Source organism: Oncorhynchus nerka, linkage group LG4 (assembly GCF_034236695.1).
Source record: "Oncorhynchus nerka isolate Pitt River linkage group LG4, Oner_Uvic_2.0, whole genome shotgun sequence".
NCBI lineage: Eukaryota > Metazoa > Chordata > Actinopteri > Salmoniformes > Salmonidae > Oncorhynchus > Oncorhynchus nerka.
Genome location: NC_088399.1, coordinates 37,984,187 through 37,999,341, shown reverse-complemented (window position 1 = coordinate 37,999,341; position 15,155 = coordinate 37,984,187). Strand labels below are relative to the sequence as shown.

At 43.0% G+C, this 15,155-nt stretch overlaps 1 protein-coding gene across 5 annotated transcripts in view; it reads right to left on the bottom strand.

Moving 5' to 3' along the window:
* Positions 1 to 15,155, bottom strand: part of LOC115117569 (retinoic acid receptor RXR-alpha-A) — a 252,606-nt gene that overhangs the window by 30,095 nt on the left and 207,356 nt on the right. For all 5 annotated transcript variants that reach the window (XM_065017491.1, XM_065017493.1, XM_065017494.1 and 2 more), the window contains exons 4-5: positions 1,501 to 1,657; positions 380 to 559 (exon numbers count right to left, since the gene is read on the bottom strand). In XM_065017491.1, the coding sequence (XP_064873563.1) occupies positions 380 to 559; positions 1,501 to 1,657 (337 nt within the window). The remainder of the gene's footprint in view (positions 1 to 379; positions 560 to 1,500; positions 1,658 to 15,155) is intronic.

The following is a 15,155-nucleotide window of genomic DNA, read 5'->3' as shown; positions in this document are numbered from 1 at the left end:
TAGAGAAAGATATATAAAGATAGAGAGAGAGAGAGATATAAAGATAGAGAGAGAGAGAGATATAAAGAGAGAGAGAGAAAGATATATATATATATATATATATATATAGAGAGAGAGATAAAGAGAGAGAGATATATATATATATATAGAGAGAGATATATATATATAGAGAGAGAGAGAGATATAAAGAGAGAGAGAGAGAGAGATAAAGAATGAGAGAGAGAAATTGAGATATAAAGAGAGAGATAAAGAGAGAGATATAAAGATAGAGATATATAAAGAGACAGAGAGATAGAGAGAGATAAAGATGGATAGAGAGACAAAGATAGATAGAGAGAGAGGGTAAATGGGCCTTTATCCTCAACGGCATGTGCTGTACCTTCTCTCTTCATTCCACAGGCCAGACACTTCTGGTAGCGACAGTACTGGCAGCGGTTGCGCTGGCGCTTGTCGATCAGACAGTCCTTGTTGTCTCGGCAGGTGTAGGTCAGGTCCTTCCTCACTGTCCTCTTGAAGAAGCCTTTACAGCCCTCACAGCTGTACACTCCATAGTGTTTACCTGGGGACAGACAGGCCATCTTCACTGAGTTTTATTTTAAAAAGTACATAGAGTGGCCATGAACAGACATTTAACACACACACACACACACACACACACACACACACACACACACACACACACACACACACACACACACACACACACACACACACACACACACACATCCTCAATATCTTCAACTTGATTAGATACTGTTTGGCCAATAACAGAGGGGTGAAAATGGTGACTATAAGTGTACTGCACGTTACTATGTTCAGACATTGACACATTGACACAGTGATTCTGAAGATCATTGTCCAAGCCGAGTTCTGTCTGATATTAACCATCTCCTTCACATCCTGTCTGATATAGTGCAGTGGCGTAACACTGAGTAACTTCCTATCTCTGATGATCTCTGTGTGTGTGTGTGTGTATATGTGTGTGGGAATATGTGTGTGTGTGTGTGAGCGTGTGTGTAAAAGTGCCTGTGTGTGTGTGTGTGTATATGAGTGTGTGTGTGTGTGTGTATATGTGTGTGCATGTGTGTATAAGTGTGCGTGTGTGTGTGTATATGTGCATGTGTGTGTGTGTGTGGGAATATGTGTGTGGGAATATGTGTGTGTGTGTGTGAGCGTGTGTGTATAAGTGCGTGCGTGTGTGTGTATATGAGTGTGTGTGTGTGTGTGTGTATATGTGTGTGTGTGTGTGTGTGTGTGTGTGTGTGTGTGTGTGTGTGTATAAGTGTGCGTGTGTGTATATGTGCATGTGTGTGTGTGTATATGTGCGTGTGTGTGTGTGTGTGTGTGTGTGTGTGTGTGTGTGTGTGTGTGTGTGTGTGTGTGTGTGTGTGTGTGTGAAATTGTGATGACCATGGTGGTGTGGCTGTCTCCACAGATGACGTGTCAGAGGTTTGTGTGTGTGTTTGGGTATGTGTGTAGATGTAACCTTAGGGCACCGACCTGACGAGCGGTCCCCGCAGATGGCACAGATGTGTTTGGTGAGGGAGAGGGGCATGCACCCTTGTGAGGGCTGGGCGGGCACCTTCATCACCCCGTTGAGACCCAGGGGGGGCTTGATGTCCTCCGAGCTGCTGACCGAGTTCATCGGGGAGTTCAGCTGGAACATCAACACACACAAACACAACCACAGACAGGTCACAACGCCACTCTGACCCTGACACTCAGGACGTCCGAAACATACGCACACTTCATCAGATTACAGAAATGGGAAACAGAAATGTGAGGAAATGTAATTACTGAACGTCATCAACCAGCTCTGCTGATCAGCAAGAGAATGATGAATGTGAGCTCTGGTATAGGGAGAGCAGAACTCCGTTTTGAGTCCAACAGCAAACAGAAATGGCTATGGCTGAGTATGTATCCATGCAGATAAACTGACTGGGAGGTTTAATGCTAACTACAGCTGGGCAGTAGTTCCAGTAGCAGACTGCCTGTGTTTCAGATCTAAAACCTGTCGCTGCTGGATCCTGCACCACTAACCCACAGGAGTGCTTTAATTCATGCCCACCCCCCCGACTGCTCAGAGCTAGCATAACTCTAATGCAAAATGTAGCAGTGCAGCAGAATAAAGAGCCAGTGCTTGTTTTAGCAAGAGAAAGTGCACTAAGTAAGAGCAGGAAAAAGTGCACTTAGCTCTGCTGCTGAAACAGCTCTGATAATGTTGATGTGAAAACCCCCTCTCACACCGTGTAGCCTCACAGGGAGCGCTACGAGACACTAATCAGCACAACTCTGTTATCACTGGAATTCCTACAGTTACTAAGGGCTTTAGCTGAATTACCCCGCGACAGTAATGACTGGATAGCCAACCATTAGTACAGCAATGGAAACATGTCATTCTTAGAAGCCATGTATCTTTAAGGATGCTGTAAAACCATGATGCTAAAATTACCCAAATAAACCCCCGACGTACAAATAATTAACTCTAACTGAAAATGAAAGGAGCTGAATGTGCTAATTATTTTCATGGAAACATTCAAGAGCTCTAGAGATTCTACAGCCAACAAAAAAAGAGTAAAATAAAGTGTGTGGAAGTAATGATATTACTGTTGTATTACCAAGTGATGTACCAGTACATAGAGTGGCCATGAACAGACATTTAACACACACTTCACACACACACACACACACACATATCCTCAATATCTTCAACCTGATTCGATACTGTTTGGCCAATAACAGAGGGGTGAAAATGGTGACTATAAGTGTACTGCACGTTACTATGTTCAGACATTGACACTTCTGTTCTGATGAACAGTGATTCTGAAGATCATTGACCAAGCAGAGTTCTGTCTGATATTAACCATCTCCTTCACATCCTGTCTGATATAGTGCAGTGGCGTAACACTGAGGAACTTCCTATCTCTGATGCTGCTCACACCAGACACTTTCATTCCTGGTAGACCAGTGGAGGCTGGTGAGCGGAGGACGGCTCATAATAATGGCCGGAATGGAGTGAATGGAATGGGTTTAAACACCTGGTTGTCAAAACCACCAAAACAAACCCCAAAAGTACAAATAATTAACTTTGGAAAAAATGAAAATGAAAGGGACTGAATGTGCAAATGATTTTCATGGTGGTATTACCGTGGTATTACCAACAACACCATCCTCTCACAATGAACATCTCTCCTGGTGTTGACATGAGTGTTGCAGTCTGCGGGGAGACTTGCTAGAGTGAGATACAGGGTGTACGGTGGGTCCTAGCTTGCTAGCCTATGTCTTAATTGAGTTACTGTGAGCTGTACGCTAACTCGGCAAATGCACAGACATTGTTTCTAGGGTGAGAGAGAACAAGATGACAAAAAAACCATGTTGTATACAAGCCATAATGATGAAAATAACATGACACTACAGTCCAGCCTTTCTTCAGCTGTGTTTCTAAGACTCTGTCAGGGTACTTTAGTGTACTGCCCATGTTTACACATGAACTATACACAAAGACAAACATATCCCCTTTCTCTCTGACATATGGAGTCCTCACCGCTCAAGGCCACACCCATGTAGACATGTGAACAGGCACTGTATTCTATCGGTTCTGTAAACAGGGCAGCCCCACACCAAGGACCAAATGAGGGGCAGCAACTATCAAAGCCTCGACACACATCCTGTTCACGTGTGTACACGCATCTACAAACACACATGCGTCTGATTGGACTGACTTCTTCCTAGGCAGAAAATGTGATTTATTTACTGGCTTATAGTGTATATTGCAGCAGACACTCAATGCTACAGAAATGGATATCATGTGTATTATTGAGCGTACACTACGAAGGCAATAGATTACATTGAAGACGTCATGTGTACTGCCATCATTCAATTATACACTACATGTATACAGACTGGCAGTGTGTTCATATGGACTGTCAGACAAGAGCAATTGATGACAGGCTGAGTGCCATATTTTCTCATGCAACATGCAACTGTGAGCACATCTGTGGTTTATAAACACACACACACACACACACACACACACACACAATCTTGAGTTCTTACCTCATATCGTCTCTATCAACCCAATAGCTGTCTGACAGAAAATACTATTCCTCTCCAAATCTATTTTCAGTGAACCTGCAACTCAATCTGTCCAGGGTTACACTTCTCTCCATGCAGGGGTGGGCTGGGGGTCTCTTTCTCTAGTGCATTTCTCTCGACCAGGGCAGTGCAGGGATGGTGGGGGGATTAAAGGTGATCAGTCCTGGGTCTGGAAATAGAATACAACCCCCGTCCCTACCACCACCACACATACATGCAAACCCCACCAAGAGGGGGGAACTACCAGGCAAACTGTGTGTGGAGTCTCCCATCACTGGGGAAAATCTCTGGATGATCCTCATTACTAGGGCTGGGAGTTGCTAGGGACCTCACGATACTATCACGATACGATACTATCACGACACGATACTATCACGATACGGTACTATCGCGATACGATCACGCTACGATACTATCACGATACGATACTATCACGATACGATACTATCACGTTACGATACTATCACGATACTTAGATGCTAATGTGATATGTGTCGAGATTCCCACGGTTCTGTATGTACTGTGATTCTATACTAAGATTTTATTGCAATTTCTCACCGTATGTCTGCTGCAGAGAGACAAGAGAGAACATGATAAAAACAAGTTCTGATCAGTCATGGAAATAAAAGTGATGAAAACCAATGGGCTCCTTGTTTAAAAAGGAGATGGAGAACAAGCTATACTGGAGATTTGGTGCAGGTACAAAAATGATGTTGCGATTTGTCAAAACAATATGGTCACTAATCATGACCTCTTCTGGGTGTCTGATAAGGCAGCGACGATACCAGTATGGAGATACTTAATAGTATAGTGGCAATGAAACAAAATACAAAATGGATGTAACTTTTATTTAGGAAAATCTCCCTAATGTTGGAAACAAACATCATTACGTTGTCATTCATTCTCAGGCAAACACTAGTGAAATGCCTGTGGTTTTATGGAACATTTGCGAGGTTGCTGAATGCTCTCTTACTGTTAGAAAGGGACTGTTGAAAAGTTGAGATGATACCCTGTGTTTGAATCAGAACCTATACAGCCTGGTTCACTATGAGGGGACATAGACCCACAGACGAGAGGAGAGAAGAGTGGAGCTTGAGACGTGAGAAAGCACACTCAGCCAGTCTAGTCAGTGTCAGAAAGAAGGACATGACTCAGAACACTGAGCAGAGACAGAGGAGAGGGGAGAGTGAGGTGTGTTACTGCAGCATTAGGAGCTCTGTGGCCATAGCAGGTGTGTGTCATAGCGTACGGTGTGGCTATACTGCTGGCCCAGTAAATGCTCTAATGTAACAGCCTGTGTTATGTAATGGGTGGTAAGGGACATTGGGTCAGTGCCTTGAGCACAGCTGAGGTGTTAGTGTGCTCTACACTGTTACATTCCACATGGAACTGATCTCTCTCTATCTCTCTCTCTCCCCCCCTCTCTCTATCTCTCTCTATCTCTCTCTCTCTCTCTCTCCCCCTCTCTCTTTCCCTCTCTCTCTCTCTCTCTCTCTCTCTCTCTCCCTCCCTCTCTCCCTCCCCCTCTCCCTCCCCCTCTCTCCCTCCCCCTCTCTCTCTCTATCCCTCTCTCTCCCCCTCTCTCTCTCCCTCCCTCTCTCTCTCTCTCCCCCTCTCTCCCTCTCTCTCTCCCCTCTCTCTCTCCCCCTCTCTCCCTCCCTCTCTCCCCCCTCTCTCTCTCTCCCCCCGCCCCCCCTCTCTCTCTCTCTCCCCCCTCTCTCCCCCTCTCTCCCTCCCCCTCTCTCTCTCTCTCCCCTCTCTCCCTCCCTCTCTCTCCCTCTCTCTCTCCCCCTCTCTCCCCCTCTCTCTCTCCCCCTCTCTCCTCCCTCCCTCTCTCTCCCCCCTCTCTCCCCCTCCCCCCCCCTCCCCTCTCTCTCTCCCCTCCCTCCCTCCCTCTCCCTCCCTCCCTCCCTCCCTCTCCCTCCCTCCCTCCCTCCCTCCAGTGTGTGCTGGTGATTTTCATAGAGGAGAAAAGCAAATGGAAATGTAAAACAGCATGGACAGTAACAACACTTGGTTTCGGGAGAGTCATTTAAGTGGTTTCAACACCACAATCAAATACACTATGTACACATGCCTCCACAGTGAAAATAACCCATTTACACAAATAGGATGACTCCTAACTACTAGAATGCTCACGAACCCCATCAAAAACCCTTTTGGCCAATTACAGTATATAACCAGTAATATGCTGTAATGACACTTACACACAATAGTAGAAAAGAATAGACAAGACAACCAGGGGAGACATTAGAGGCCCCTGCTTAAGGCTGGCTTAGTTCCTTTCACTGGGTCTGACCACAGACTTTTGCTCACAAAGATACATCAAAGGAATACATCAAATCCTTCTGCACCACTTCTCAATGCTCATCCCCCAAGTGGAAATTCAGCATGTAACAGTTCAAGGGCACCTTTTATTGAGTAGAAGTTATGAGGCTTACATCATTTTTTCAAAACACCAACCATTATAAATGTTGGACACACAACTTTAATAAGTGCAGAAAGCCATTGCCAGGAACAAAATATTCAATTTGAATCCTTTATTTTCTTTCCACTGGAAATCTGTATTCCTCGCTGAAGTAAGACTTGCTAGTGAGCGATCAACTGTTTGAAGTTTGGTATTAATACCTTTTCTAATTTGCAAGGCTCAAACTCCAAATCAAAAGGTGGCCAAAGCTGATATGTCTGTTTCTGCAAAGCTGAGGAAGAGGACACTGGATACAAATAGAGACAAATCTCAGTCTGACAGGCAACAACTCTTAACCAACAACCCGTAGGGAACAGTCAGATCTAACCTTATGATAACCCCAATACAACCTGTGACCTCTGACCTCATTTCCTGTTGAAAACAACAAACAACCTTATCATCACATACAACCTGGACTCTTTCTCTCCAACAATAATAAGTGTGTCAGTAATCTTTGTGGTCAGCAGGATCATCAACATCTAGTCTTGACAAGCTATCGACAGATATGAGGGTAGGGTTCCACACAGGAGGGGCGTTCCTCTCTAACCTCTCCTGAGGCATTTAAGGACTGCTAACATTAATTCACCCTTTGGGATCAATTACCACCGTGTCACAACTCAGAAGGACACCTGTCCGACACACACACACACACGCACGCACGCACACTAACATACACACACACACTATACTTGTGATGTATACTGCTACGATGAATATGATAGTGCCTGTGTTTTTTCAGAGAGCGTTCCAGATATCAAAACGCTGCAGTATATCGGCGTAATGTTGTTATGAGAATGTAGTGGAGGGAGCATTGTAACACGGACTAGAGAATAGACATGCAGGCCCGCTGCTGGTGTCTCACCTCAGTGTGGCAGTATCAGATGTGTGTTAGTCAGGCTTGTTATCATAGGAGACATGGCCTCCTCCTGTGGGTAGGCACCATACAATGTACTGCTGACTGAGCAGCTTTCCCAATGCTGCTACAGACTCACACTTTTCTCACACCGCTCCCTCTCTCTAATTCTCCCTCTCTTTTTCTTCCTGCCTCCATCTCTTTCTTTCTCTCTGCCCCCCTCTTTCTCTCTCTCTCCCTCCCTCTCCATCTCTCTGCCTCTCTCCCTCTCTGCCACTCTTTCCCTCTCGCTCTGCCTCAATTCAAAGGGCTTTATTGGCATGGGAAACATATGTTTACATAGCCAAAGCAAGTGAAATAGATAATAAACAAAGGTGAAATAAACCATCATAAAATTAACAGTAAACATTACACTCACAAAAATGTGTATCTCATAGTATTTTCAGGTCTCTCCAGAGATGTTAAATTGGGTTCAAGTCCAGGCTCTGGCTGGGCCACTCAAGGACATTCAGAGACTTGTCCCGAAGTCACTCCTGCCTTGTCTTGGCTGTGTGCTTAGGGTTGTTTCCTATTGGAAGGTGAACCTTCGCCCCAGTCTGAGGTACTGAGTGCTTACTAGTCTCCCAGTCCCTGCAGCTGAGAAACATACCCAGAGCATGATGCTGCCACCACCATGTTTCACCTTTGGGATGGTGCCAGGTTTCTCCAGATGTGACGCCTGACATTCAGGTCAAAGAGTTAAATCTTGGTTTCATTAGACCAGAGAATGTTGTTTCTCATGGTCTGGGAGTCTTAAGGTAACCTTTTCGCAAACTCTAAGCGGGCTGTCATGTGCCTTTTACTGAAGAGTGGCTTCCGTCTGGCCACTCTAACATAAAGGCCTGATTGGTGGTGCTTCAGAGATGGTAGTCCTTCTGGAAGTTTCTCCCATCTCCATAGAGGAACTCTAGAGCTCTGTCAGAGTGACCATCGGGTGCTTTGTCACCTCCCTCACCAAGGCCCTTCTCCCCCAATTGCTCAGTTTGGCCGGGCGGCCAACTCTAGAAAGAGTATTGGTGGTTAATGCGTTTGAGCCAATCACTTGTGTTGTGACAAGGTAGGGGGGTATACAGAAGATAACACTATTTCATATAAGTCCATATTACGGCAAGAACAGCTCAAACATTGCAAAGAGAAACAACAGTCCATCATTACTTTAAGACATGAAGGTCAGTCAATATAGAAAATGTCAAGAGGTTTGAAATTTTCTTCAAGTGCATTCGCAAAAACCACCAAGCGCTATGATGAAACTGGCTCTCATGAGGATCGCCACAGGAAAGGAAGACCCAGAGTTACCTCTGCAGCAGAGGATAAGTTCATTACAGTTACCAGCCTCAGAAATTGCAGCCCAAATAAATGCTTCACAGAGTTCAATTAACAGACACATCTCAACATCAACTGTTCATAGGAGACTGTGTGAATCAGGCCTTCATGGTAGAATTGCTGCAAAGAAACAACTAGTAAAGGACACTAATAAGAAGAAGAGACTTGCGTGGGCCAAGAAACACAAGCAATGGACATTAGACGGTGGAAATGTGTCCTTTGGTCTGGAGTCCAAATTGGAGATTATTGGTTCCAACCGCCGTGTCTTTGTGAGATGTGGTGTGGGTGAACGGATGATCTCTGCATGTGTATTTCCCACCGTAAAGCATGGAGGAGGAGGTGTTATGGTGTGGGAGTGCGTTGCTGGTGACACTGTCTGATTTATTTAGAATTCAAGGCACACTTAACCAGAATGGCTACCACAGCATTCTGCAGTGATACACCATCCCACCTGGTTTGGGTCTATCATTTGTTTTTCAACAGGACAATGACCCAACACACCTCCAGGCTGTGTAAGGGCTTTTACCAAGAAGGGGAGATTTGGAGTGCTGCATCAGATGACCTGGCCTCCACAATCCCCCGACCTCAACCAAATTGAGATGGTTTGGGATGAGTCAAACCGCAGAGTGAAGGAAAAGCAGCCAACAAGTGCTCAGCATATGTGGGAACTCCTTCAAGACTGTTGGAAAAGCATTCCAGGTGAAGCTGGTTGAGAGAATGCCAAGATTGTGCAACGCTGTCATCAAGGCAAAGGGTGGCTATTTGAAGAAACTCAAATATAAAATATATTTAGATTTGTTTCACACTTTTTTGGTGACTACATGTTTCCATATGTGTTACTTCAGAGTTTCTACAATGCTCTACAATGTAGAACATAGTCCAAATAAAGAAAAACCCTTGAATGAGTAGGTGTTCTAAAACTTTGACCGGTAGTGTACATCTGCCTCACCAGGCACCCATATTGGTAGGATGTGTGTATAGACATCCTAGTGCTAAGATGTCCTATCTGGATGACTTATGCACTGGGTTTGAACAGGCTACAGACAGTAACATAGGTTTATTTATCTTGGGTGATTTTAGTATAAATTGGAAGGATCATATTTTAACTCATTTTAACAAAATGAATGAGATGTGCCGAGAGCTGTGGTTTGAAACAAATGGTTAATGATACTACTAGATCATCAACTAAGTTGGGTCATCATTCAGATACATGCATTGATCTGATCTTCTGTAATATACCATTGCAATGCTTAAAAGCCAGATCAATGCCAGTGGGCTGGACAGACCATAATATTGTGACAATAGCCATGAACACCAAGGTTCCAAATAAACCCCCAAGGATAGTAGTGGTCAAGAGACATTTTAAAACATTTAATCATGAGCTATTTCAAAATGATTTGGCTGCTGTACCCTGGGAGCTGATTTATCTAGAGGATGATTTAAATCACGCTACAGGAATGTTTTATTGATTTGCTCATTGAGGAAATGGACCATCATGCACCAGTAAGAAAGAGGACAGTTGGGGCTCGTCCATCTCCATGGATTGATGATGAACTGCAGCCTTATCTAAACTAGAAATTGATGAAGAGAATTATGGAACACTACATAATTAGGCAGTTAAATTAAATTGTAAGAAAAAAAAAAACATATTTTACGAAAATGCTTTTATTGATTGTTAAAATTATTCTGAAAAGGTATGGAATATGTATGGAATGGAATACAGTGAAGGGCTTACTTGATACATCTATCTCATCATACCCATCTAGTGTGGAGATTGATGGGAGAACAATAACAAAACCAGCTGATATTGCCAATCATTTTGCTGTTTTTCTTTTTTTACAAAGAAAATTAATTTACTGAGCAATAATGTAAACACCCATTCTTCCAAACAAGCTATTGCCCAATGGAATGATGATCATATTATGAGCAAAACAACATGCTCTTTTAGTCTACAAATGGTGTCAGTAGAGGTGTTAAACCTGTTGAAGTCATCACCCAATGGTAAATCTACAGGTTATGATCTTATGGACAATTTTTTACTTCGCTATGCTGCTCCCCAGGTAGCAGCTCCACTGAAATACATATTTAATTGGTCACTGGAAAAGGGGACGTTTGCAAATGTATGGAAGCATGTTAAACTGTGTTCTATCCTGAAAGACAGCAAAGAGCCCATTACTCCTGCCACTAGTCGACCAATTAGTCTACTCCCTTCACTCAGTAAGATATTGGAGGGTATTGTGAGTAGACAAATATGGGAGTACATGGAAAAGAATGATCTGATTACAGCCAATCAGCATGATTATCACAAAATCCATTCCACTACCACTGCATTGGTGGACATGACTGACCATTGGCTCAATGCATTTGATTTAGTGGATCATGAAATCCTTTTGACAAAATGAACGCATTATGGGTTTAAGAAGGTAACATTGAATTGGGTTCAGTCATATCTAACTGACAGGAAACAGTCATCCTATATCAATGGGTCATTTTCTTCCCCTCATGCTTTAAACTGTGGAATAGCGCAGAGCAGCTGCCTTGGGCAACTTCTTTACTCAATATTTACCAACAACCTTCCTTATGCCTTATCTGAAACTCAAGCTAATATATTTACAGATGATACTACAATTTATACAGCCAGACAATCAGTTCAACAGGTACAGCAAGCACTACAAGTAGATCTAGGAAATATCAGGGAGTGGGTTTGCTGGAACAAACTTGTTTTGAACACCAAGAAAACCAAGTGGTCTGTTCCACCAGGAAAAGTCCAAAACAGCATGGGATACAGTTAAGTATGAGGGAGTACAAATTGAGGAAGTGGCAGAAACCAAACTACTAGGAGTGCAGCTTGACAACTGCTTATCATGGTCGTCTCAAATAAATAATCTATGTAAAAACAATATTTTTAACAGCATGTTAGATCAGAAATGACAGCTAAATATTTACTGGGAAAGATTCTTAAGCAAATAACCCAAGCATTACTTGGGAGTCAGGTGAACTACTGTTCTGTGGTCTGGGGACATGCTTCAGCAAGTTAAATTAGGAGGCTGCAGATTGAACAGAACAGAGCAGCAAGGATTGTTTTAAGGTGGAGGTATGGTTCTTCTGTTGTAGTCAATCTCAATGCTCTTGGTTGGTCATCAATCAACAAGATAATTGAAAAAAACATGCTTATTTTATTTCATAATGTACACCATTTGAAACGGCCAAACTGTATTCACAACAGTATTCAGTTGGTAAGAAACAGACATTCAGTAAATACTAGGAATAGATTGTCCATCTGTGTTATCTAGACAGAAAAAAATAAATAGGCCAAAGAACATTTCGATTTAGAGCAACTAAGAAATTGAATCATTTATCTGAGCAAACCAAAAACCTTACAATATATAAATTCCAACAATACTTTAGAACCATTTAAATATAATAAATAAGAAGGTTGTGTGGACTAAGGAATCAATCTATGATTTTAGACTGTTTGAGTATTTATCTGGTCAATATGTCAGAGTTGTCACGCCCTGACCGTAGATTGCTTTGTATGTTTCTATTTTTAGTTTGGTCAGGGTGTGATGTGGGTGGGTAGTCTATGTTTTGTTCTATGTTTGTATTTCTATGTGTTTGGCCTGGTATGGTTCCCAATCAGAGGCAGCTGTCAATCGTTGTCTCTGATTGAGAACCACACTTAGGCAGCCTGGTTTCGTCCTTGAGTTGTGGGTAGTTGTTTTCTGTTTTGTGTGTATCACCTGACAGAACTGTTTCGTTCTCGTTATTCCTCGTTGTTATTTTGTTTAGTGTTCAGTTTTGATTAAATTTACAACATGAACACTTACCACGCTGCGTTTTGGTCTACTCCTTCTTCCACCAACGAAAACTGTTACAAGAGTATTATGTATGTTTGTAACAGTGTGTTATATGTGAAAATGTGATCGTATTATAAATTGTATTTTACTGTTTAATGACTCTTGGAAGATTAGTTCAAATGAGGACAAAAAGAGATCCTAATCAAATAAAATGTCTCCCTCTCCCTCTTTCCGCCTCTCTCTCCATCTCTATCTGCCTGCCTCTTTCCCTCTCTCTCTTTCTGCCTCTCTCTCTTTCTGCCTCTCTCTCTGCCTGCCTCTCTCTCTCTGCCTGCCTCTCTCTCCATCACTCTCTGCCTGCCTCTCTCTCCATCTCTCTGCCTGCCTCTCTCTCTCTGCCTGCCTCTCTCTTCATCTCTCTCTGCCTGCCTCTCTCTCTCTTTCCGCCTCACTCTCTCTGCCTGCCTCTCTCTCCATCTCTCTCTGCCTGCCTCTCTCTCTCTGCCTGCCTTCCTCTCTCTCTCTCTCTTTCCGCCTCACTCTCTCTGCCTGCCTCTCTCTCTCTCTCTACCTTCCTCTCTCTCTCTCCCTGCCTCTCGCCTCCTGCCTCTCTCTCCCTCCGCATCTCTCTCTCTCTTTCTCTGCATGCCTCTCTCTCTCTCTGCCTTACCCTCTCTTTATCTGCTTCTGCCTGCCTCACTCTCCTTCTCTCTCTGCCTGCCTCTCTCTCTCTCCGTCTCTCCATCTCTCTCTCTCCCTTGCTCTCTCTGCCTGCCTTTCTCTCTCTGCCTGCCTTTCCCTCTCTGCCTGCCATTCTCTCTCTCTCTGATCACACGATGTTCACAACCCTATCATCAGTCAATGATTAGCTAATATAAACATAATAATAACATATTGGCAACCAACCCAGGCGCTTATTTATAACATATTTACGGCATAATAATCAACCAAATGATACTTCAATCACAAAATAATTTCAATCTTAATCATGAACCAATAAATAACAGCATAATCTTGAATAACAATCCAATTATAAACCACATAATAGCGACATTTTGAAGCGACGTGTTTATTTCTTGGACCTGCTTGTTAGATATGATAAACCAAAGCCCAGTCCCTGACAATCACTGAGAAAATGATGTGAGGGAGAGAGCTAGAGTCAGATGCAGTTGACACGGACTGTTTTCACATTTCCAAACTAAAGAGCCTGGTTAACCGTTCAGCATAGAAGTCACATATGATGAAGATATGCCAATTTCCAAGGGCCTTCAGGCTTGCAGAACAAAATGGCCTCCAACTTCACTGGAACAATTTCCAAGGTCAGGAGGATAATTGGGAGTTGTGCGATGGAATTAAATTGGTCCGGAGCAGACAATAGTTTCCACAAGGTCAATCTGAGAACTGTACTGTAGGCATCAAGGGAAATATGGATGGAATGATCTTGTGCCAGTGTCATATTGAATTAGCAACAAACCAACGCTTCTACAAAGCGATGAATACTGTCACGACAACTCACAAAGGAATCCGGTGCTATTCAGTGTTTCCTCAGCTAATGCAATAACAAGTCATGTGTTTGAAATAACTGCTAATCCTAGAATGAAATTAAACCAATAGAGTTGAATTGATGGACAGTCCTCTGATGATTCAGTTGGTCCCTCAGTCCAATGTATCATTGCTTCTATAATTGTGATACACCACCTGGATTCGGTCCAACGTAGCAACATTTGAAATTGTGTTTTTAAAATATTTTTTACATTGGATAAAAGTAGAGACTCCAAGCTAGAAAATGGTACAACATACACTGCAGTTGAGGGAAAATGGGAAAGCAATTCTGCTTTGAAAGTTGATAAACTTGTAACCCACTTTTGAGAAAATGCCCTGTGAATGTTTTGGTACACATATTGGAGAGCTCTTCTTTGTCTACGCCCATTCAGCATCGTTCACACCCTCTTAAGCCACCGATCTCTTTAGGGATTCAGTGTAGTAAACAACCAAAGATTGAAAGTAGTAGTAAAAAGTTGTAGTAAAAATATACTTTATCTAGTCCTCAGCCTGTATCCTAATCTGACTTTGGTGCAGGTCATGTTGTTCTTCGCATTACAGTCTCTGGTAAACACACACGATATCAAATCAAATCTATGTTTATTTGTCACATGCACAGGATACAGAAGGTGTGCATGATACAGTGAAATGGTTACTTGCAGTTTGGAATATTTTCTTTAGACATGTAGCTAGCTAGCTAAACAATGAACCATAATCCCAACTCTAATGCTGTTTTCAAAACAACTGGGACCTCGGAAATCTCAGACTTTCGAGCGGTCAAAACAACTGGGAACTCTGAAAAAAAAACGAGCTCCGAATGGTCATCCAACTTGGAAATCGTACTCGGGAACTCGGGCCTGTTTCTAAAGCTCAGACTTTCCGACCTGAAGATCACTGATGTCCTGATTTGACCTCGTATTTTTCAGATTTTCCAGTAGTTTTGAACGCGGCAATACTACCATGCATTAATCTGCAGGTAGCTAAAGCTAACCAACTAGATTAAATGTTAGCTAGCTAGCTAACATTATGCTAGCTAACA